This window comes from Sciurus vulgaris, assembly GCF_902686455.1.
Source record: "Sciurus vulgaris genome assembly, chromosome: 17".
NCBI lineage: Eukaryota > Metazoa > Chordata > Mammalia > Rodentia > Sciuridae > Sciurus > Sciurus vulgaris.
The window spans coordinates 10,408,892-10,434,011 of record NC_136478.1 but is presented as its reverse complement, the minus strand read 5'-3'; the positions used below and the strand labels follow the sequence as shown (position 1 = coordinate 10,434,011).

The 25,120-nt window shown below is 39.1% G+C and overlaps 1 protein-coding gene across 2 annotated transcripts in view; it reads left to right on the top strand.

Moving 5' to 3' along the window:
• Positions 1–25,120, top strand: part of CNTNAP4 (contactin associated protein family member 4) — a 246,845-nt gene that overhangs the window by 159,939 nt on the left and 61,786 nt on the right. For both annotated transcript variants that reach the window (XM_079118280.1, XM_079118281.1), the window contains 4 exons: positions 5,273–5,422; positions 10,048–10,219; positions 15,836–15,942; positions 19,412–19,531. In XM_079118280.1, coding sequence (XP_078974406.1) covers positions 5,273–5,422; positions 10,048–10,219; positions 15,836–15,942; positions 19,412–19,531 — 549 coding nt within the window. The remainder of the gene's footprint in view (positions 1–5,272; positions 5,423–10,047; positions 10,220–15,835; positions 15,943–19,411; positions 19,532–25,120) is intronic.

The following is a 25,120-nucleotide window of genomic DNA, read 5'->3' as shown; positions in this document are numbered from 1 at the left end:
GAACTATTCAAAAATATTATGTCAGCCTAAATCATTTTTGAAACATTATATTATCTAAATCATGCAACATATTTGCAATACTCTAAAATCCCTCATGACATACAATATCGTCATCACTTTCATAGAAGTCAAAGCAAAATCCATTCATGTGGCATCAAGGACCCACTGAACAATGCAGTTCTATTTTCCTACTTTAAACAAAAGTCTCTGTTGTCAAACTTGAGATTCCTGCTGATCTGTAGCATTTCTCTGCAGCTTTTGCCTGATGGTGAACGTGAGGCCTCTTCCTCCTGTGGCGGGGCCTGGCTGAGACAGGCTAGACATGCGTGGGGTGTTTGTGTTTATCACTTGCTGGGCACGTGTGATTCCTGTGCCCCTGGCAATGGAGCTGCACCCTTGGTTTGCCCCACCCAGGAGAAGACATGTTTCTACTCCTCCCTGCCTTCCTTTTGCTGCCAGCCTGTTCCCACTCTGCAAACTATAATCCTGTCCTCCCTTAAGCTCCTGCTCTCTACTGAAGTGATGGCTGCCTGTGACCTCCATACTATCATCTTGACAAGAGCTATCTAGTGATCTGGATCCTTAATTCCGGTTAGTGACTATAGTTAGTAGATAGGGGAATTTCTGGTGCTTTCAGAGCACTGAAATATATTTGGAGATAGGCACAACCTTTCGGTTGCTCCTTAAGTAATGTTCTCCCTATAATTGCCTTTTGCACCTTTATGGAGAATCTACCCTATATGGCAGGCTTATTTTTTCTTTATACATCTTATCCTCTGGATGCCAGTTACAGTCATATGAGAGAGTGATGTCAGCCGAGCTGTCATTATGTTTCTGTAGCAATTTGGGATAGTACCAGAGGTTATATATGAGGGAGCAGATACAAACTTTCCCTCCTGCTGCATTTTGTGTGTTCATGTGATTTGAGTCAGAGGGGGATGGGAAAAAAGGGAGAAGGCAGGGGGAAGGTTTTGGTCCACAATCCCGTCCTACCACCTCAATTGCAAGTACTTCCATTTATTACCCCATTCTTCCATTTGAAGTTGTCAGTTTGCAACCAAAGACTGCAGTAAACATACCTGGAGTTTGAGGAAGTCAGGCTTATTGCTTGTTGCAGCAAGAGGAACACACACCCTAAGAGCCACAGGGGCCGACTCGATGCAGAGGTGTTAAGAATGACTTATTATAGGATTTGGGGTTGTGTTCATTGACCAGGGGGAAGTTTCACAGAAGCAAACGTGCTAGAGATTAAATGCTGTCAGGATGTAGGGGTAATTCTATGATTAGATATCATCGTAAATCTTATCTAGAAGGATAGAGGAAAGCAATAAGGCTAAAGTTTTAATTGAAAAAAAAAAACACAACAAAAACAACCTTGGTCATTCATGTCCTCTAGGAGAGGGAGAGTGTGGTATGTTTTGTGGTTTGCACAGTGACCTTGCTTTTGTCTGTACTTACACAAGGTCATGGAGTGGACTTGATTTTTTTCTCCCTATTTCATTGTCCAGTGACCTTGTCTGATGTGGGTGTCTTCAGAGGTTGCTTGTGTTGGACAGCACACCATCAAGCTGGGCTCTGTGTGTACCATTTTCCTGCATCCTAAGGCCTTCCCTATAGCTCTGGGCCAGCTCCTGGTTTCCAGGGACTGCTTTTCTCTTTGTCAAAGTTAATTGTTAAACACAATCGAAAAAGATAAATGAGGCTGGGGTTGTGGCTTAGTGGTAGAGCACTTGCCTAGCATGTGTGAAGCACTGGGTTCAATCCTCAGCACCACATAAAAATAAATAAAATAAAGATTATTGTGTCTATCTATAGCTAAAAAAAAAAAAAAAAAAAGATAAGGGGGACACTGGGCTTGCAGGCAGAGAAGAATGTGGATTTTGGAGTTAATTGGAGTTTCTGTTTATTCCTCTACTCACTAGTTTATCCTCCCTGAGCCTCATTTTCTCCATACTTAAAATGAGGATTTTAAGGGCTGGGGATATAGCTCAATTGGTAGAGTGCTTGCCTTGCAAGCACAAGGCCCTGGGTTCAATCCCCAGCACCACACACACACACACACAAAATAAATAAATAAATAAAATGAGGATTTTAATAGTTGTGAAGATTCAGTGATACTGTGTATAGAGAGCATGCAGTACCTGTTATTACTAATAGCTCAATAAAATTATCATCATCATCATCATTATTTTGTTACCATACCAACAAGAGGCTTCCCACCCAAACTCAGAAGGTGGTAGTAAATAGAATTATTGTTTAGTTACATAATATCATAATGAATAAAAAAAACTACAAATCCTAAGATTCCTGCTTCTCTTCCCCTTCTTTCATAGCAGTGTGATTCTTAAAAGGAGCCCAGTGTTCATACCACCCTAAAAGTAGAAAGGACTCGTACGCTTACAAAGAAAAATAGAATCTGATGAAAATTATGTAGAATTAGTTGCATGAAGTTAAAGAGATCCTTTATGGATTTAATTTGCATAATAAGTCCCACTGACAGGTAATAAGTCTCCTCAACAGGTAAATGATGTCTATTACAAAGGATGCCGGGGGACAGTTTTCTGAAGTTTCCTCCTTAACCAAGGCGCAAGTACCTACCCTGCCAGTGGATCAGAGGGAGGCATTTAACTGTGTAAAATTGCCGAGTGGGCTGTCACCGTTTCTTTTTGTTCTGACTTGGCTTCTGCATTGGCAAGGTTATTCAAAAGGCCTCCCCAAAGCCTTTGATGAATTCTGTTGTGTGCCTCCCCAGAAGTTGCCCAGAGCACCTCCAAACAACGTGTGCATTCTCTAGACCGGCACTGGCTCACTGAAATACTTGTTACTGATCCATGACAAAACAAATGTACAAATTGAGATGAAGCTTTTAGAAATGGTTACCGCAAGAATAGAGGGCTACAGCACCAAAGCACGTGGTTAGCAGGCTTGTGTTTCATGTCTTTTGAATTTTTCATGATTTATTTTGATCACATTTTATACAAGTATCAATCTGCCATGGATCGGGAAATAAGATGTCCGTCACCAAAGGAAGTTCGAGAAGCACTGTCCAAAGCCAAGGGAAAGCCTGACGTGAACACTAACAGAAGCAGAGTCATGCACACAGGGCACATCCAAGCTTCACAAACAAGATGGAGACACTCTGGAGATAGGGATGGAGCGAGAAGTGTCTATCCATTAGGGCAAAGTGTACACAGGATTTCCACACAATGTGCATCCTCCTGTGGGAAGCTCTGAATGACAGGTCAGGGATGTCTGACTTATTTGAGTCCAATCAAGGATTACATAACTCTATTTGGTGTCTATGTAGTCCACTCTTAGGAAATATGTCTAAAAGTATCTAACCTACATGCTCCACATCAGCTTTCAAGTCTTTTCCATCATTTTCACAAACCAAACCAGAGTTTGATCTTGACATTTTTTTTTTTTTCTTCTTCCTGGATGTAATGTAGGACTTATGTGTCCCAGCTAGAATCGGAGTTAGATAAAATACATCCAGGGCAAAAAAGTGTATTCAATTAAGGGGACATGGATGCATTTTCAGTCTGAAAGCCTGTGGTAGAAGCCAGCTAAGTGGAATAAAAGAAATTGCATATAATATCAGAAAAGAGGCCCATGTGATATCAGAAAGGAAATTGCATATAATATTAGAAAAGCAGCTCTTTGGGTTGAAAAGAGTGGTTGTGTTTTTGTTTAGTGATTTGATCTGCAGAATTATGCCAAGTACTTGGTGGGTGTAAACTTGACTGGTAAGTCCGCAATAGAGATGCTTGGGCTCTGTGCCTCTGCTCAGAACTCAACCACAGAGCTCCTTGTATGTGGCTCCCTGGAACAGGATGGTGTGCCGTCCTGTGGATTAGTGTCAGTGGGACTCCTTCGGAAGTATTGAAGATTGATCTTAGAAACAATAAGAACGCCTTGACTTTTGATTATGACAACATTATATAAAAATAAAAACATAATTAGAAGAGTGTATGTGTGTATATAGATGTATGTATGTGCACACACTTGTCTGTATACATACATAGAGAGCTGGTTCTCATTATTTGTCATAGTTCTCTTCCACAAAGTTCCCATGAACACTGTATTACGCTTAGGGGAAACATTGGGTTAGGCTCCTATGAGTCTCTGGTCATAAAATTTTTCTCAAGCAATCAATGTATAACCTTCCTAAATGTGTGTTTCTGTTTAAAGACACCCAATTTAGTGTGCAGTGTGTTGTTGATTCGTTAACACTGAACTACAGCATGGTCTGCTAACTACTGACACGGCCAACAGCATCCTAATTCATGCCTGGATGAAGCTTATCTAGCATGCTTGTTTTCTTCAAAAGACTCAGGTGCAGCTTTCTCTACACTGAGGAATACCAGGGCCCTACTCACGAGGCCAAGACAAACAGCAAAACCCACCAATTCATTTATAAAGCTTCCAAAATTTACAGTCTGAGAGCTAAAACTATAGGGCAGAGGGTTTTCTTGTTGGACCTCAGGGGAACATGTTCATAGGGTAGCTGAAATTCTTGGCTGCTCATATAGTTTGCATAAATTCTACCATATATCATAAAAATGGCTCCATAAAAGTACAAAAAAAGTAGGCAACACATTTTGTTGGATATATCTATGCTCTTCCTAAGCCCCTCCCCCAAGAGTTGAATCATATGGGTGGAAGGTGAAATTCAGTCAATGCCAAATAATGGAGACACTAACCTTTCAGGGATGTCTGGTGCTGGGAATGCTGGAGGTAAGAAAAGGGGCGAGCCCTTCTTCTCTGGGGGGCCCTAAGAAGGGGCAGTGACCACACACACCTCACAGCTGAAGGATGCTGATTTGACACTCAGCTCCCTTTCCTCTCCTCCTTGCGTTACCTTTTTATGAATACGATAGCATTATTTTGCTTTTCCACAGTTCCCAGTCTGCATTGCAGTTACTTAGGGTTAACTATGGTCCATGTATATATTAAATGGAAAATTCTAGAAACAAATCATTCATAACTTTCAAATAACTTTTAGAGTATATTGCTGTAGTTATTGTGTTTTATGATTAGTTATTTTGTTCATCTCTTATAAATTAAGCCTTATCACAGGTATGTATGTTTAGGAAAAAATAAAGTGTTCACAAGGTTTCAGGCATCCACTGGGGGCTTTGGAATGTGTCCCCCACAGGTAAGGGGGGGCCACAGTGGATGTAATGGTGCGGTGGAGAGAGGGCCATGTTTACAACCATGCTTGGGGTGCTTCTGTTAAGTCATCTCTTTCAACTGAGTCCCCCTCCCCCAGGTGTTGGAATGAACGATGGCCAGTGGCATTCCATCTCTGTGTCTGCTAAAAGGAACCACCTGAGCGTGGTGGTGGACGGCCATGTGACCACTGCTTCTCTTTTGCTTGGGCCTGAGCAGATTTATTCAGGAGGCACCTATTATTTTGGAGGTAAGAAAAGGGGTGAGGCCTTCTGGTAGTTGGGCCATATTTACCTTTACAACTCCTGTGTCTTGGAGAAGTTTCTGTGCTTTGACCTCCGTTAATACTGAGGAACAATTTCTCACTTTCCTTAAACATGGAAATGCTGAGTGGATCAAGATGACAAATTATGATCTGAAGTGCGTCCTTACTAAGTGGACTTACTGATGTTTACAATTTCTGTGATGAGATTTATTTGGAGTAGGCCGCCTTCTTCGGTTCTTACCTTCATAGCTTGTTATATTTTCCTAATACTAAATGGCCCTTCTATGTCTTCTTCTGCCTTCATGGGTTGATTTTATTGCAGTGTTTTCCTGATCGTGTCCCTCTTAGCTCCTCTCCAGCATCCCTACATCTTTCCCACTGCCCAATGCAGAAGGGCAATATGATGCGGATGGACAAATGATTTAACTTAATTAGCCAGAGAAACCTCTTCTCCTTGCTAAGTAATAGTGCATTGATGCATTTGTTGAAATGGGGACCTCGGCTTTCAACACGGGGTCATCTTCCTTAGAGAATAAGAACAAATGAAGCATTTACCTGCCCCATGGATGTTCGAATTAAAAGCTTGGAAAAAAGAAACTGGAGAAATGGAAATGAATTTTTATCACTAAAAAATTAGAACAAAATGTTCTTTGCCATTAGAAATGCAGTTTTAAAACTGTTAGTGGCTAAAACTTCTGTCTAATTATGACAAAGGGTGTTTCTTATATTATCATTGTTTTGCTACCATTACCTTTCATCTGGACAGTTGCTTCTGTCTGACTCATTTTTTAATTTGGGGGAAGTAGCCAAGGCTTCATTATTCACCACTAAAATACAAATTAGTTTGTAAGAATTGACAGTGAGTACATAAGCCCATGAATCAACTCATCAGAACCTAAAAGCCAATGAAAGAAAAAACATTTAAAAACCTGTCCACGATCCACAAAGGCAGCATGGGGCCACAGTCTTAAAAGGTGCAATTGTTTTCTTTACGAAGATGTGTTCATTTCTGAACCAGGTTGTTTCAGAGAATATGATTGATTTAATGGCAATCCATAGGAACACATTCTTTTAATCGATAGTAAAATGTACAGAACAACTTAACTAAGAGCTTTCATTTCAAAGGAAAAGATTTAGAAGCACTAAAAGAGGTAAGAAAAAAGACATATTGTTAAATTATACAAAATAAAAAAGAAGATTGGATAAAAATGTTTATAAATCATGAAAATAGAATAATCATTCTTAAAGTACTTTATATCCCTCATGTTCAGATTTAGCAATATTTTGCCTATTTTGTCTACAAATTTTTTTCTCTAGTGGTTGCTTTTATTCAGACTGTAATATTTTATAGTGAAATATATCACATAGGCACTCTATGATTTTTCTTTTTACTACTCAGGTTACACAGTATAATATTTTAAAACTAGTTTGGATAGTTTTATGAAAAAGTTGCAAAGACCTATAGAGAATCCCTGTATACCCCACATCCAGTTGCCTCTATTCTTTGAATGTTACAATCATGTATGCATTTTAAGGAGTACTAGTAACATTTTGAAGTATGCATCTTCATGCATACCTCTGCTTAAGAAAGAGTAGATCATCAATAATGTCTGTCCCTCTAGAATCACATCTTTTGATCTCCCTGGGTAAGTACTCTTCTGAATTTTGAGTTTGTTCCTCACTTCTTGTTCATTATAATTTTACATCTATTAAGATGTTCTTAAAAGATGTACTGCAGAAGCTTCCACAGTAAAATCCCAACTCCAGTCCTTTTTAACATAGGCCCTGCAGAATTTAGGCTATCCTAGAATTTCCAGGGCATGTGCTTCTAAATCCTGATTAAGAAGGTCCATTCTCCTGGAAGTTCATTTAGTGTTTGGGGACTAGGAATCCTGAATTCTGGGACATTCAGAGGAGAGGGTTCCAAGTGGACTTGTCACCTTTCCCTGTGGGGCCTCCTGGACCATAAGCAAAGTCATGTCTATAACAGGGCTAGGGTAGCATCCCCAAGGTTGGAGAACTGGCACAGAGGCCCTGATTGTGTGGATGGTACTGGCCATGAGGTTACAACTTTTCCTCATTTTACCTAAAGTCCTGTGTCTTTCCCATCAGTCCTGGGCAAACTGTGTAAGTTGGTCACTATAGAAATCCTTTTGCTTTGTGTGGACTAGAGTCCTTTTCATTGCCAGGATCTGTTTTATCTAAAGGTGCAAGATGGTTTTTAGGCATGTAGTTCTTTGCCTAGTTGATCTTCAAGTTAAAAAAAAAAAATCCATGCGGTGTAACACTTTCCATCATCCATCAATTCTCCTTTGCTTCTCCCTGAATTTGGCTACAAATTTCTAGCTGTCTTATCAGAATGCAGTCAGGTTAGACTGACTAACTGCAAAGGGTTTGCAGTGACTGCAAAGGGTCAGGCTGTCCCAGCAGCCTGGGTTCAATCTCTGCTCTCTGCCAGTCTTGAGAGTGACTGTCACTTTGGGAAAGAGGACAGCTTCTGGGTCAGTTTGTGTGTGCCACACAAAACTTTCCCTATTCCTCCATTACTGTGTACTTTTGGACTTTTTTTTCCTTCCCCAAACAAGTGCTTTTCAAAAAGTCTGACTGCATTGTGTTGCACTATGCTCAACTTCTATTATTTATAAATACTTTTAAATCTGGGTTCTCCAGATGGAGATGGATGAGTGTCTAATTTCTGTGAATTCCCCTATGGAATCTTCGTGCTGTGCATAACATACCACACAGCATAAGCTGGGGAATTAAACTGTGTGTGAATTCTCACATTTCCCCTCCCTTGTGTAAGGTAAGCATTATCCATCCAATGACCAGGCGGCACTACCATGAAGTCTAACTTGACATCTCACTTCTGGTATAGTGGCACCTGCCGATAATTTATCTGTCATCCTCAGAGGTGTTTAACATGCTGACTGCCTCTGGTAATGGACCCATCCATTAATTCAGCCTTAAATGTTCTCCAGAAATCTTCCTATTTTAGAACTTCCATCTCAAATGGGTTCAGTGCTGAACATTATATTAGCACATGCCTGCCTCTTAGAAACGGCTGAGACTAAGCTGGTTGAGCCCTTTGTTCTTAGAATCGCTTGTTTATTGAATGAAGTGCCCCGTGATCTGACTTTGTGCTCTCAGTATGGCTTCATGACCTCTCCTTGTGACTCCGAGTGTGCTCAGATTTCTTTCCTATAGGCATATTGCACAATTTATGTTATTCTGAAATAGTTTGAGAGGTGTCAGGAATCACCACCTGGGGGAAAGGAGATTAGCAGAGCTGTTTATATTTCTGGCATAGGATAGTTGCCACCAAATATTATTGAACCATTATCCTTTCAGTTTTTATCCTGACATTTTTAATTGGTTAATAATTCATCTGGAAATCATATACAGACTATGGTAACCCAGTCCAATAGTACAGAGGATTTTTAAGTACTAGAAACTTGTTTATTACCATGTATAATAAATTAACACTCCAACAGCTTTGATTACATTTTTTCTGATATATTAAATTTGAAACTTCAAAGTCTCCATTAGGTTAAAATAGACTATTTCAATATGCCTGCTAATAGTTTTAAATAATACTACTGGTTTCTGTAAACATATTTTGTTAGGAAAACAAAGCATTAAAGAGAAATACCCTCAGTCAAAACATTTCATTTTAATGGAAATTCCCAGGTAGAGAACTATCACACGTTATATAGGAATTAAGAAGTTACGGGTTTGTTGTTTCTCTTTCTTTGAAATTGTAGTAGAGACTGACAGCCATAAAAGCAAAGAAAGATTAATGAAATATATGTAAGTATAATATATATGTTCATACTCAATAAAATTTTTTTATTTCACCTGGGTAAACATTTAGAACATTGTTAAACTTTAGACAACAATGGTTAGTTTATATTTCTTTATTATTTCAATAATCAGAACAAAGTTAAATCTTAGAAAAAAATCAATATAAGGGGAACATTTTAAATGAGACCAAGGATAAATAAAATCAAACAGTGGAGTGTTTTTGATATTTAACCATTTGCGTTTATTAAAATGTATGTTAATATGACTCTCATGTATAGGAAAGTAAAGTAGTTAATTAAATAAGTCGTTGGTACTTTTATTCCAAGTCAGCATATCTCCTCTTTCAGATAGTTAACTTTAAATAGAGAGGCATTGCATCATTATTGACTTATCTCTTCTTATCTACAGTGCACATTTTCATCCTTTATGCTCTTAGTTTTACAGTCTAAAAGACTAAGTTCTCATGTTGAAGTTATACATAATTTAATACTGCAGGCTGGCTTGCTTAGGATTCTGGACCTAACATGTATATATCTACAATTTGGATTGAGCTAGTCTACTTGCTTATAGTTATGATAGTGCTAGTGTCTTCCTGTGACTCCTATGGAAATCAAGAAAAAATTCCCTGTATAAGTCACAATTTTTAATTTATATCAAACTAAAAATGACTGTGATGAGTTTGCTTGCCGTCTTGGACACAGCACATAGTCAAATGTATGTTTCTTCATTTTTTTTTCTTTACTATTCTATGATCCTGATCTGGATTCATTCCAGTGCATCTGGGTTATACTCTGATTTGCTTTCCTCAGGTTGTCCTGACAAAAGCTTTGGATCGAAATGTACAAGCCCAGTTGGTGGATTTCAGGGATGCATGAGACTCATTTCTATCAGCAATGAGGTGGTAGATCTGATTTCAGTTCAGCAGGGCTCCCTTGGGAACTTCAGTGACCTTCAGATAGACTCATGTGGCATCTCAGATAGGTAAGAATAGTCTCACTTCTTTATTTTGGCCTGTTCAAACTTTTGGTAGCAGATTAAAATGTATTTGTAAAATGAACATTTATTCTCTTCCTTTCTTCCACAGGAAATGAATTGTATGTACATTAGAAATTGGAAAAAAATAGAGCTTTTGCTTTGTATGTCATATTTCAAATGATCATTTATAGATATAAGACATGTGACTATGTCAATTCTACGTACATGTTACCAATTTACAAAAGATAATGTGGATGCTGCTGTCGTTTTAGATGGGTATAATTGTATCAAAGCCATGTCATTCAATTCAATAGATGAGGGCACGTGAACAGTAAAATGGATCATCAGGTGCCAATAAATCAGAGACCTGTGTGGTTGATTGTCAAGCTGGCTTTTGCTACCCTGACATTTGCATATTTTCAGAGGTGGGGAAACTTACCGATGCCTATGCTAATTTCCACCTTACACAACCTGTTACCATCTTCTCTTCAGAAACATGAAGGGGAAACCCTCCTCTAGAAAGCTCGGGGCCACAGTGTTTATCAAGATGCAAGGATGGCCCTATAGGTTCACAGGAGCACCAGGAAGGACATGGCCAGGCAGGACAAGCAACTTTGACAGCACTAGCAGTTAATAATGGTTAAAAACTGTGGTAGGCATGGGCAACTGTGGCAATGAGATCTTAGTAGCCATACTTTATAATCAGCGCTGTTAATTTCAATTATTGAGTTCATTGGAATATCACACACAGTCCAGATTTTTAAAAGCCTGTAGACTTAACATAAATGAGTATTTAAATCGTTCCTCAAAAAATCTGTAGAACCTGTTTTTAATAGTATTTGTTTTGCATAAGTATGGAAATAGACGACAGAGGAGTGGGCTAAGATGACAGAGCAGGCGGAGTCCAGCCCCAGAGCCAGGAAGGTGTGCCTGAAATGTTTGCCAGCAGCCTCCCCAGTGCACGTTAGCACTTATGGGGGTGAATATTTCATCCGAGCGTAATAAACGTATCATTGAATGTTTTAATCAATTATAATAAAAAGCAAGCAGTAACATTAATAGCATATTAAAAATCTGACAGGAACTTAATGCAGTCCTTTTATTTTCTAATGTAACTGACTTTAAGCCGAATCAGACTTGAACATAAAGGAATACAAACAGACGTGCTCATGCTCAAGTGAGTGAACATTCTCTGCACACAGATATGCTAACATAGGCTTGCTCGCAGTCTCTCTCACACGTACACACTCGTGTGCTCACTCACCTATCCAAAAGGTCCTCGCACACTCACAGATTGTCATTACATGCATTTACACAACTCCTTGTGCACACTCACACCCATGCACACATTCACATACACCTATGCCATCCCACACTCGCACACTTACAAGGTCATTGTCACGCTCCTTAACACACCCATGCCTCTCTCAGACATGGTCACTCAGATGCACTCTGTCATCTGGAAGCTCTCCCCTTGGTCTGTGGACCTCAGGGAGGTCATGCTAAGTCTAGGGACTCTGGGTGACAGAGGGTGCAGACAGAACTGCCCAGGCAGCTGCTGCTCTGGTCCCTGTGACTGGGACAGAAACTCAGATGAGGTTGGGACAGGGTTGACAAGTATTGGGACATAAATACTAAGTTGTTTGCATGTATTAAGTACATCTTTGGAGATCAGCTTTTAAATTTTTTTTTCCTACAAATTTTATTCTCAGAATCAGAAAAAAGTACAGAATGCAATTATAAATGTTATCTAAGTCCTTGTAAATCAATCAAAATATACAATTCTCTGAATCATCTCAGATAATTGGCCCTAGATCTACTAGTTTCCATTGGGATGCGTGTTGCCATCTTGCTAGGACATGTGTTCTGCTGGTTTTTCCTCCAGCACCAGCTTTTTAAGATATCACTAGGTTGGGAAGGTTACCACCTCAGCTGCCAGCACAGCCTACCCTCCCTGGGCCAAGAAAGGCTGAGAGTGTAAAGTGCATTTGGGTCTCAAGTGATACCCAGGCTGCAGAGACCCCTGACGAGTATTAGAAGTCATCTGTGTGGCAGTGTCCACGCCATGACTGCACAGCCCAGCACCCATTTCTTGGCTTTCCTGGCCTCAGCCCCTGGAGCCCCACCATGCTACCCTTCCAATTCACCTGTGCTGCCCAGTCCTTGGGCTCTGGCCTTGGGCCTCCATCATATTGTCTACCCTTCAGGCTGGAGTCTCTACCTTACAGCCTCTACTCCCTCTCTTGTCTCCACTGAGCCCTAGCAGTCTGGCTTCCTCCTCCCCTGTGTTACTCTAGTTGGTTTAAAGACCATGGTATCATTTTCTCTCCTGTAGCCCTGAATGCATGTCTCTTTTGGGAGGTGGGCAGGGGCAATAGGGTTAGTTCTTGCCAGACATAGTTTTGAGGAAGATTATTAGAAAGGAATTCTGTTGTCAATCATTATTCTACAACATATAGATAACTCTCACTATTGAACCTCCATAAGTGTGATAATGTTTTTTAGATTTGACTTTGATATCATTAATCCCAGCCAAACTTTACAATGAATAAAAATCCATCTAAATCAAAATCTTTCCTGTCACTTTGGGTTTGGGTATGTTGATGTATGCATTGGTTCAATTCACAAGCGATGAAAGTAACGATGGAAACGTCCAGGAGAAAGATTTAGAAGTCTGAGAAAATGGGTTGATGGATTGTCTTACCTTGTATTTGAATGCCTACCAAGAAGAAAAGTGTAAAACACAATTGTTTAGAACATTCACTGCAAATTGCCCTAGGTTACCAGCATGCAAACATTGCCATATAATGAATTTAAATAAAATTCACAATTTAGTCTTTCACAGTGTATTGAAAAACATGAAAAATCTCGTCTGTCTGGCAAGAATCAAAGAAATGTGGATTCAGTCAGTCTTTTGGAAGCAGATCACATCGAAATAGCATATATATTACAATAATTAAAGATTCATTCTTTGGGATTTGAGGCAAAGCCACTTATATCTGCCCCTTTTTCAAACAAGATTGGAGTCTACTAAAGAATGATCTGCTCTGTCCTTTTCTGATTTGATTACCAAGTAGGATTATTACCGTTTTAATATTTTAAAGTCTCCTTCTTTTTCTAGATCACCATTGATTTGAAATGCTTAAAAATTAAATAAATCATGATACAGTCTTTGAATATACTCCTGCAAATCTATAAATTGCTAAAACATATATAAAATTAATGGGCATGGAAATATACCCATTATTTGTTTTTGGATCTTCAACAAGCATATTGTAAAGTAACATTACTCATTATTTATGTATATACATAAATATGTGTATATATACAAAAATATATATATTAGTGGTAGTTTCTATATAGTGAGAGTTTAACTGATTTTTCTTCTTATAGTTTCCTGGATTGTTTGCTTTCTGTACAGTGAACTTCTATTTTTTATAATCAGAAAAAAATCAATAATATTATGTTAAGTTAAAACTGAAAAGAATCTTATAAGCAAAACATGAAGTTCTCATCCCTAGTTTTAATAAAGGAGGTGCCAAAAGCCCCACCATGAATATATTCTTGGCAGGTGTTACGGTTTATATATTTATAAATCTAAAGTGTATGAGATAATTGAACGTCTGGGTCTCAACCTATCATTCATTCTAAATTCCAAAGGGCCTCAATTATCTTTCTAGTCACTTCAGGTGACCCGGCTATTTTGGACACAAGAAGTCCCCAAATTCTTTGTCCATGATGTCTTACTTCGCTTTTATAATACCTCTAAGTCAAAAGATATCCCTGATACTTCCATTTAAAAAGTGTTATGGGTCCAAACAACTCAGTGGGTTTATTTCCTAACAGCTGACTAGCAGTATCAATGCAGTTAGGCTGGCTTGTTTGCTAATTGGCATTTATGGAAGTTGGGCTCCTATAGAGACTGGGAAATAGGGGCTATGTCCTTCTCGACGTCTGCATTTCAAAGAGGTGACTCCCAGGTCCTCCAGAAAGACAGTCTTGAGTTGTAAAACTTGCAAAATAACAGAAGTTTTATATCTCAAAAGGGTGAAGAAGGGCCAGGCAAGGTGGCATTCACTTGAAATCCTAGAGGTTGGGGAGACTGAGGCAGGATGATTGCAAATTCAAAGCCAGCCCCAGCAACTTAGTGAGGACCTAAGCAACTTAGTGAGGCCCTGTCTCAAAATAAAAAGTACTGAGTGCTGGTGATGTGGCTCAGTGGTTAAGTGCCCCTAGGTTTAATCCCCAATGGAAAATTTTCCAAAGTAGATGTTTTAAGGAAAAGGAGGTCAGGAACTGTGCAATCAACAAGAAACCTATCTAACAGGCAAAACTCGGGGACAGGGGGACTATTAAAGCTAACCTAGGGCTATTTGAGCTGGTAGCAGCTGTTCCCTAGCTTTCTTCCCTGGTGCCCTGTGTCTCTATAATTGTTCTCTTTTCCAAAGCCAAAAGATACACCTAATGCTTTGATTTAAAAAGTGTTTTAGATCTAAATGACGCAATAAATATTTTTGTCCTAACCGCATACTAACACTGAAAAAATGATACAAATCTAGAGAACTAATGGACAACATGAGGGGAGTAGGCAACAAAGTTGTACTATATTTGGGGTTCATGCTGAATGAATAGATTTTAGCTACTCTTGCCAAAAAAACAAGACAAAAACAAAGAACTGGTCACCATAGTGAACTTTTTACTATCTTCCTGTATCCCATAACATCATGTTGTATACCTTAAATATACAGAATAAAAATCAATTTAAAAAGAAAAAGGGATATACATAATCTGCAGAAATTATTTCATTCATAATAAAACACATTTATTTAGTAATTATGCTGTGTACCTGTTGGGCCCTGCACAACCTTTCAAAGCTTGGAATCAGATCAAATGCTGCTATCCCCATTTTTTTGTTCAATGTCGATTTCACATGGTACTTGCTTTTTAAAATCAATTATTAAAATCCAGCTTCTCAAAGACAGGTTGTGATTAAAAGGAATGTATTATGGAACTGAGCTACTTCATGCCAGTAAGTCACACTGTGCTTGACAGATGTCGAGTGTGCCAGTTATTTCTCTTGAAATTTTAAAATAACCTGGGAGCCCCTGTGAGTTCCATTCAGGCCCTTTGCACAGCTTGGAATCCGTGCGTCCATCCGCGCATCCTTGCAAGCTCCTGGATCACAGGCCGAGTGCACACAGATGGTCTTCCTCCCAATTCCTTCTTCCCTCCCTTTTCTTTACTCCTTCTTCCTTTAAATGTTCGATGTAGTAATTCAGTGTGACAAAACACTATTTCACATAAGCTTTTGATATTCCTGGATGTACAATGAATTCACATTGTGTCACTTAGGGAAAATAAAGAGCGCTGATGTAGTGAGACAAGTGGAAGATTAAGCAGTCACAGTACCTGGGAATGGGCGGGAACCGGCTGAATTTAATGACCTCGGGTTTAGTTCTGTGATTAAATTACCTTCATGCCAGAGCGAATGACCATCGTTCATGTCAATGGTACTCTTCTTGTTGGGCTTGACACCTCTCTTCCACCTGGCCAGGGGTAGATGATCAATACTTTATGATATCAAAAATGACACAGGGTGGTTATTTCTTCACCTTCTCTTAGGTGTTTGCCCAACTACTGCGAGCACGGGGGCGCCTGTTCCCAGTCCTGGAGCACCTTCCACTGTAACTGCAGCGACACGGGTTACACGGGAGCCACCTGCCACAGCTGTAAGCCCAGTGCACCTTTCCAATCTTGCCCCTGTGTGACTTCCTACTGCATTTCCCTTTCATTACTCTGTGTCCATGGGTCTTTGTATGTGCAACCTGCTCTTGGAACGGACAGTCCTGGTTTTGAGCACCCAGGGGTTTCTAGTTTATTTTCAACCTGCACCCCATTTCTTTAAGTAGTCAAGGTAGTTTATAGAAATATCTAAAAGTGTAGGATGATGCAAATGAAAGCAGGTACAGAAAACAAAAGAGATCCGAGGACAAAAAAGCAAAATAAAATGCAGAGGGTGATCACCTTGCTCTTCTACTTGAATTTGGTCAGTGTTTGACTCTATGCTTTCCAGAAGACACAGTACGAGCGGACACATGATCAGTGACCAGATTCTTACTGCTCATACTAATGGAAGATTCTCAGAAGGCAGTACTGGATGGACTAGGACAGGGTGGCTTGTGGCACAGGGATGCAGATCTCAAGTAGAGACCCTCTGTTGTGCACTGGGACATTTATACGAGTTACCGTGGGTTGGGTGGGTGGCTTAGAAATGATAGAAATTCATTTCTTACAGTTTTGGTAGCCGGAGGTCCAAGACCAAGAGGCCACAGATTTGGCGTATGGTGAGGGTCTGCTTCCTACCATCTTTTCCCTGTGTCTTCCCGTGGAGGAAGGACGAGGAATCTGCCTGGGGTACTAATACTAATCATAAAGGCTCCACCCTGGTGACCCAGTCACCTCCCAAAGTCCTCATCACCAGATGCCACCACAACAGGGATTACATTTCAGCATGTGAGTTTTGGGGGAGACACAAATGCCCAGCCTATAGCACCAGGTAATACTTAAATTTTTGTGCCACCCTGTTTAACGAGGACGGTAGAGACAAATAGGGTAATTATTATATGAATCACAGTAGTTAACTGTTATGAAATACTTGCTAAATGCTAGTATCGATCTACTGTTTTATAAACCCTAACTCATTTAATTCTGGTCTTCACCCTAGTAGGTGGAACTATTATAATTCCTAGTGGGTCACAGAGATATTAATAAATTTTCCCAAGGCTACTTATGTAAGGGAGGCAGAGTGAGGATGGAGGCACCTGAAATCATGCTGTGGAGCCTGGGATCACAAGCAATACCCTTTTCCTGTGTTATAAACCATGTGTTTTTCTGATGAAATTCTTGCACATGTTGTGACACCTGAGTGATTTTGTTATCTGTTCAGTATATGTAACAGGGTGACAAAAATACCCATTTTCCCCCATTTTTTATTATTGAGTTTATAAGCAACTTAACTCCTAGTACTACCTTTTATAGCCTTGACTCACTGCAGGTGTTAGGTGCAGAGTTAGACCTCACCGCCCTGGGTCTACAACTCTGCACAGTGCTTTGTAATCCTGCCAGCGTGCAGTACTGGATCTGGTGCTCCCAGCCCTGGGCTCTCCACAGAGGACCCCCAGAAGCCCTGTTTCAGGGTGGGAAGGGTGTGCTCAGGAGGATCTCCTGGCCCCACCCTGCAGCCAGTCATTAAGGAGCAGAAAGAGTCTATGAAGAATGTTTGCTGGTGATAAGAGCTTCAACTCACCTGTCACCAGAGGCAGGTTCCTTGAGCCATGTCACCCAGCTGGTGAAGGGACAGTGCATTTTAATTTTTCATATCTTCCACCATCCCCATTATAGTGACTAACTCAATACTGAAAGCTATTAAATATATTTAAATCGACTATTCACTTTTAATTTCTATCAATGACTGAATACAATATAAACACGAATTACTCAGAGGGGTAAAATTAAATGATAAATAAAAAGGTATTTTCATCAGGGCCCACAATTTGATTCAATAAATAATTTATTAGGCTTTTGAGCAGACTGCCCAAATGGAGCTAGCGTTTGTTTTGTTAATAAACATCCTGAGAAATAGGGGCAGAATGACAGACGTGGTTATGGCAGAGAGGCAGAGATGGAGACTTTCAAAAGGTTTTACTAGGAAACAATGCATTAATCATCATGCTATAAGAAGTCAAGCAATGAATGCGAAGCAGAAGTCCTTCAATTACCCTCATCCAGTCACGTGTCTTTTCCGAGAGTCACATGTAATTCTTGCCAACCTGAATCCTGCACCATCAATGCCTTCCTCCAAGGCACTGATGAACATTTATATCTGTACATAGCAATGTTCAACCAGCCAGGTGCAGTGGCCCACGCCTGTAATCCCAGCAACTCAACTCAGGAGGCTGAGGCAGGAGGATCACAAGTTCAAAGTCAGCATTAGCAATTTAGCGAGACCCTGTCTCAAAATAACAACTAAAAAGGGCTGGGGATGTGCCTCAGTGGTAAAATGCCCTGGGTTCATTCCCTGTTACTGAAAAAAAAAAAAAAAAAGAAATGTTTAACCATTTTTACACACCCACTTTAGTGAACAAAAGGCACGTGTAACCAAAACCAAAACCAAAACAATCCATGCTTTTATTTCCACCTATAATAAGGACAAAGTAAAGCCTTCAGATTGTAGAGAAACAGGGAAGTAAATTTCTATGATTATTTGAAAATGTTTTTTAACATTGAACAAATCAGCCACAATGTTTCATGTTGCCTAACCACTAATTAATACAATTTTCAGAAACTTAAAATAGGTTCAGGGAAGGATGTCCAGGGGATTGTTTATTTCAAGTTTCACAGGATAAAACGTTTAACAGAAGTTTTTGGTACACTCGGTCAAACATTCAGTAAGAGGTGTGTATCATACAGGAGCTAATACCAAACCTTGTATATGGCAAATATATGCTTGTAAAATAAAAAATAATTATGAATCAAACCACATTGAGACCACTTGCAGGCATATTTCACATAAATATTTCCTTGGCTTTGAATTCTAATTATTTTGAATTCTTATTACAGAGCATTAGAGAAGTTTTCTTTAGTCAGTTACTTTTTTTTTTATTGATGAGGAATTTGGTGAATCATATTTGTTCTATGAAAAATTGTTTTAACCTGTAGTGAATTCTATGTGAGAATGGAATAGAGTTTCAACATTATTTAAAATGTGTCTGTTGCCTAATTATTGGGTGGCAGTAGATTAACGGAGGTCCCACTATTATGCTTCAGAAGTGAGGGATGACAAAGTGATACTAGAATTAGGAATTCCAGAATGGGTGGCACATGATGTCCCATTATAAAGTTCTTAACATTTAAACACCTGCCTCCTCTTTCCTTGTTCTTCCTATGTAAAAATCAGCTAACTTTTCATCTCCACGAAATACTTTCATTTTCCTCTTTTTTTCCTCTTACCACTTTCATCCATTTTCATTTAAAAAGAATAAAAGAATGAATTTTGTTTTAAAGTGAAAGTTTTACCTTTTCTCTTGGCTAGTGTTATGCATGTTAGATTTCAATACTTTGATTATTTGGTGCTCAAATTAAAGTATAAGGTATTCATTTCATACTATTTCATTTATGATGAAACTTCTTTTTTTACAGCTATCTATGAGCAGTCATGTGAAGCCTATAAACACAAAGGAAACACCTCAGGGTTTTACTATATAGATTCAGATGGAAGTGGTCCACTAGGACCATCTCTTCTCTACTGCAATATGACTGGTGAGTTAACCAACTTTACTGCAATAGTTAAATCTGCATTAATGCCTTCAATACAAAAATTCAAATGAAATAAATAGAGATTTGATCCAGCTTGCAACTTAATTAAAATGTGTATTGTTTAGTAAAATAACTGAGCATAAATATTTAAAAATCAGTTCAATGGTAATGACTTAAAATATTGTTGTTGTCTATGCATGAGGTATTATTTTAGAGCATCTAATAATAAATGGTTCCTACTATGTCCCCAAACAAAAAAAGGTAGACTTTGTCAGAGAAAATTGAAAAAAAAAAATTGCTTTTTAAACGTATGTAAACACGTATGTAAACATTGTTTGCTTATATTCTAGCATTCTTTACTTGGATAAATTTACACAGAAATTAGTAGTCATGGAAAATGTGTTTGATTAAATTCAACATGCATTCATGATACGAAATATTTTAATAAATAACCAATAGAAGAAAATTTCTTTAATTTGACAAAAAAATGCCCACAAAGAACTTATAGCATATGTAGCAGTTTACGGTGAAGTACTTAAAGCCCATCCTTTATCACCAGCATTAATACCACTCCACTCAACATTGTTTTGGAGATCCTTGCCAGTGCAATAAAGCAAGAAAAAGAAATAAAACATTTAGGTATTGAAAAGGAAGGTCTATGATTCTCATTATTCACAAGTGACTAGGCTATGTATTAAGAATATTCCAAACATCATAAAGTATTGTAATTCAGGATTATCATTGGATACCAAATTGATATCAAATTAATTTTATTTCTGTATACCAGCAAATGACCCTTTAGAAAATAGCCTCAAACGTCTCAAAAACATGGTAAAAGAAGTAATGAAAAATGTGCAGGGTTTCTATACAGATAAATATAAAATGCTCTTTAAATCAGCAAAAATCCTAAATAAATGGAGGAGTGTAAAATTTTCATCCATTAGAAGACTCAACATTGTATAACATCACTGATATTGATTTAGTATAAACCTAAATTGGAATTCCAGGAGGGTACTTGTTTGTAGGTTGGTATGATTATTTTGGTAAAAATGGGCAGGTATCTCCTATAATTTATAAGCAAATAGGAAGAGACAAGAAGAACCAGGTGAATCTTGAGGAACAGAGTTGAAGGACTCACCTCGATCAGATACAAACATTATGCTAATAGGCTAAGTAAAACAGTGTGTAGTTGGTATCAAGATAAACAGACTAATGAAACAAGATGCAGAATCTGTAAACAGATCCACTTATATGTGGATAATTGATTTTGAGTCAAGGCGATACTGATGTACAGTGCAGGAAAGATGGTCTTTTCTACCAATGGTACTGAGTGAAAAATGTATATAAATACTTTTTAAAATATTATTAATCCCTTCCTTATCAGTCACACACACATACACACACAAAAACAAATTCTAGATAAACTGTGTAGTCCTGTACGGTAGCTGCTGGCAACAAGTACTTATGTAGTTTCTAATTTAAACTAATTATAAGATTAAATAAGTTTCAATACATACACTTTAAAAGGTTTTTAAAACTTAATTATTTAAGTTGAAGTTTAATGTGAAGTTCCTGTGTCCCTGGCCACATTTTAGCTGCTCGGTAGCTTTCTGTGGCTAGGGAGGAACCTGTTGATCCTCCTGGTACAGAACATCTCCATCTCCACACCAGACAGCGCTGTGCTGTGAAGTCTGAGTTTGATGGAGCCAAAGCAGATGGAGCAGGCAGTGTTGTAGAGGGTTTGTGTCCCCAGGTCTGGGCATGAGTGTCTGGAGGAGGAACCATCCAAACAGAGGCAAGAGCAAGGGCTAAGTCCCCAAACAGGTGGTCTTGGCAGGTGTATTCAAAACACAGCAAAAAATCCAAGGTAACTGGAGGATGGCGGATAAGCAGGGAGTGTGGAGAGTCAGGTAGGGGGACAGTGATGGAAGACCCATGGGGTTCCTACCGCCATGTGTGAGGTCTTTGGCTTGAGCTCTGAAGACATCAGAGAGTTTTAGGCAATGGCGGGATGCAATCTGGGTTCCTTTAATGGGACCACACTTGCTCCTGTGTTGGGAAGTACCCAGCCAAGAGCAGGGCAGAGAGGAGTTAGATTCTGCACCTGCAGAACAGGAGTTAGGAGACCTGTCAGGAAGCTATTACAAACCGTGCTAGAATCCAGGCTTGCACTGTTGATGGTGGCTTCTTGCTCTGAATATTATCAGTGTAGATGGAGAAGGAGGGTTCCTGGATTCTAATATGTGATTCTGAAATCTTCAGGGTGGTGGTCAGAGCTGAGATATTGATTTGGTGGGTGGGTGTGGAACATTTCTAGATAATGTATTTCAGAGATTTTTCATATAGCACAACTTAGTGGCTCCTATAACTCTCAAACCATTAATGGAACTGCCCCATCGACCGCAGCAACCCAAAGCAGTTGATGATTCCCATATGCTGGTCTCCAGATGAAGCTCCCCAGTCTGCATCACACAGATTCACAGTCAGCACCCCAGGCTGGGACTCAGGGTAGCGCAATGGAACCAGTGTCTGAAACAGTGATTCCTATGTGTATGCAGTTGGAGTTGCTGTTTTAGACTTACGGTTCTCAAACTTTTGTTTGCTCACTTATGTGATAAGCCTACAAAGAGAAAAGAAAAGCTTGGCCAATGTGAGATATTAATTCAAATGTCCAAAAATTTTTAAAAAATTCCAGTTTTTGTAGGTTCGATTACGAGTGAGAGTTAAAAATATATCGTGCAAACCTGTGACTTCCATGTGACCATGAACATATCTGTTTTGATTCCAGGGATTTAATTTAGGGGCACTTGACCATTGAGCCACATCCTCAATCCTATTTTGTATTTTATTTAGAGACAGGTTCTCACTGAGTTGCTTAGCACTTCGCTTTTGCTGAGGCTGGCTCAGCTTCCTGAGCTGCTGGGATTACAGGCGTGTGCCACCACGCCCAGTCTGTAGATGTATCTTGACATTTACATCCACATGTAGTATAAAGCTTTGATTCTTAAAGTTAATCTCTTTAAATTCATAAATGTCTCTATTCTTTAAAGCTTTAAGAACACACACACACACACATGCTTTAAGAACACACACACACACACACACACACACACACACATGCATGCAGCTGATTCTTACTATTGTAGTAGTCTGTTCCATAAAGTCACCATGGACATTGAATCAACAAATATTAAACCATTACTCCTAAAGGGAAATCCAGTCAGATCAGGTTCTTGTAAGCCACTGGAGGCGACATTCTCATCAATCAGTCAATACTTAGTCTTGTTTTATGTGCGTTTCAGGTTAAAGACACTTTATCTAACATGCATACATGTGTGATTCATTGATGTCAAACTCACTGCCGACAGCAACATGGCTTACACTTGAACAACACTTACCTAACAGGCTTCCTTTACCTTGCACATCACAGCCTCTGTGCTTTGGGGTACAGCCCCTTATCAACTTTAGGGGGCCATTTTACACAGTGACATCATTAATCCAAGGCACAAAAATGTGAAAAAATGTGGCACAAAATAGTGTATAAACAGGACATTTGTTTACCAGATAAGAGTGAAAGCTGAGACAGGTGACAGCATCGGTTTGTTCAGTGACAGCCGGGTACCTGCGTATTGGATGCTCCAGGTTTCCCTGCCTGGTACGTGTTGGCAAATAACTGCAAAAGTATTGGGGTCACAGATAACATTAGCACATAGGCAAATAATGAGAGTCTACCTTAACGAGTATTGACCTCTATCTATCATGTATCTTATGTCTATTACTGATAATAATTTAGTCATGTCTCCAGCATATGTAAATTACGGAATTACTGAATTATATCTGCAAGGTGTTGTGACACTGAGACACAGATATTGAGGGACAGTTACTGGTCTCTGGAAGCTCTAGAATATTGAAACTGTCAAACAGATGTGACAACCCCAGAATATGAAGCCCCCAGAGAGGAGGACATGTCGAAACTCTCCTCATTAATCTGGTTTTGCAAGTGAGCAAGATCCAGGAAGGGTCAGTGTAACCGATTGAAGACATGGGACAAATTTTTCAAGAACTAAAACCTTGGTCCCTTTTCTCACAGAGCTTTTCCCTCTAGAAAGGGTCACCTTTGATCAGTGTCCCATCGCTTGTATCCAAATCTGGCATAACAATTATGAAAGCAAAACAGAATGCTGATTTAGCAACTTGCAAATGTGTAACTTATAAAAAAATCTAGTTAGTTTAGGATTAGTGTCGCACAAATGACTCTGCAAGCATTGCAAACTAAACAATATAAACAAACAAACAAAATCTCTGTTTTGAATGGGCAATTTCCTAAACCACGTTAAAGACTGAAATTTCCTTGTAAATAGAGTATTCTAAGTATGATTTAGAAATAATTAGTTGGGATGAGATGAATCCCAGTGGTTGTCCCTATTGAGATGCAGGGGACTATTTTCTCCTACACTAAACTCATTGCTTTTCCTATAATGCAATAGTTTTATGTTCACAAAGTTTCTCATTATTAAACATTGCATTGTAAGGAGGATTGTTTCAGTGGGTAGAAATTGATGAGAGCTGAAGTGGCAGCTTTCAAACTTTGGTGAAAATGGAAATTCTAGGCGTTAAACTCACCACTTCCTACCGCAACATGACCACAAGATTCCTGGGTTTAGTTTCCCTGATGCAGTAAGTTTACAAACCAGAGTCTGAGTCTCTGCATCATTAACAAATACCCCATGTGATTTTAGCATGAGATGTATATGCTGTGTCTTATAAAAATAGCATCATCATTATTTTTACTTTAGAGATTCGTTATTAGAGGAGGTTAATAACAAAATGGCATTATCCAGTCGCAGCCTCGTTTACGTCCAGGTTTGCTCCAGAACGCTAGCTGTTCTCCCTTCTCCTTCTCTACCTGCTCTTCCAAGCTTTATCACATTTATCACTCTCGGCTATTAAGCAGAGAGCACCTCAGCTTTGCAACTGTGTTGCTTAAACAGCATGTTTTTTTTTTTTCTTTGTGCTGTTATCACACTAAAAAATAGCAGTCCGCCTAAGGTAAATCAAGTTCTTAATTACTCTGTAGCTTACAATTCATATTATTAGAAATCTCTTTGGGGAGAGACACTGGTAAACCCAAATTACCATTCTATTTTTTAAACTTCATAGATTTTTCTGCCTCTTTCAGCCATCTCTTCTTATTCATTTCCCTGTCTCTTTGCCTTCCAACTCTTGTTGCATTTAGTAAAGGATAATTTTTGAGAAACTAAAATCATGACTCTCATACAGAGGTAAAAGTAAATGTTAAAAAACACATTTTAAAGATCTTGTTTAATACATTATTAATGAAGAAATTGGTAAGCTGTTAAAAACCAGTTCAAAGGAGAAATCTTAAGAACAGAAGCATCTACACGTCAGGAATATTGAAAGAAATGTGCTCCTAAAACTAAAACTGGAGGAAATACCAGTTTCCTGGATAGGAGGGAAGGAAGTCAGTGGACCTCTATCAGGTTCAGGTGGCTGGCTCTTGACAAGAATCACTAATGATGTGTCCAAGGATATGATACGGGTCTCGGAGATCAGGAGAGGGTCCTGGTTCTC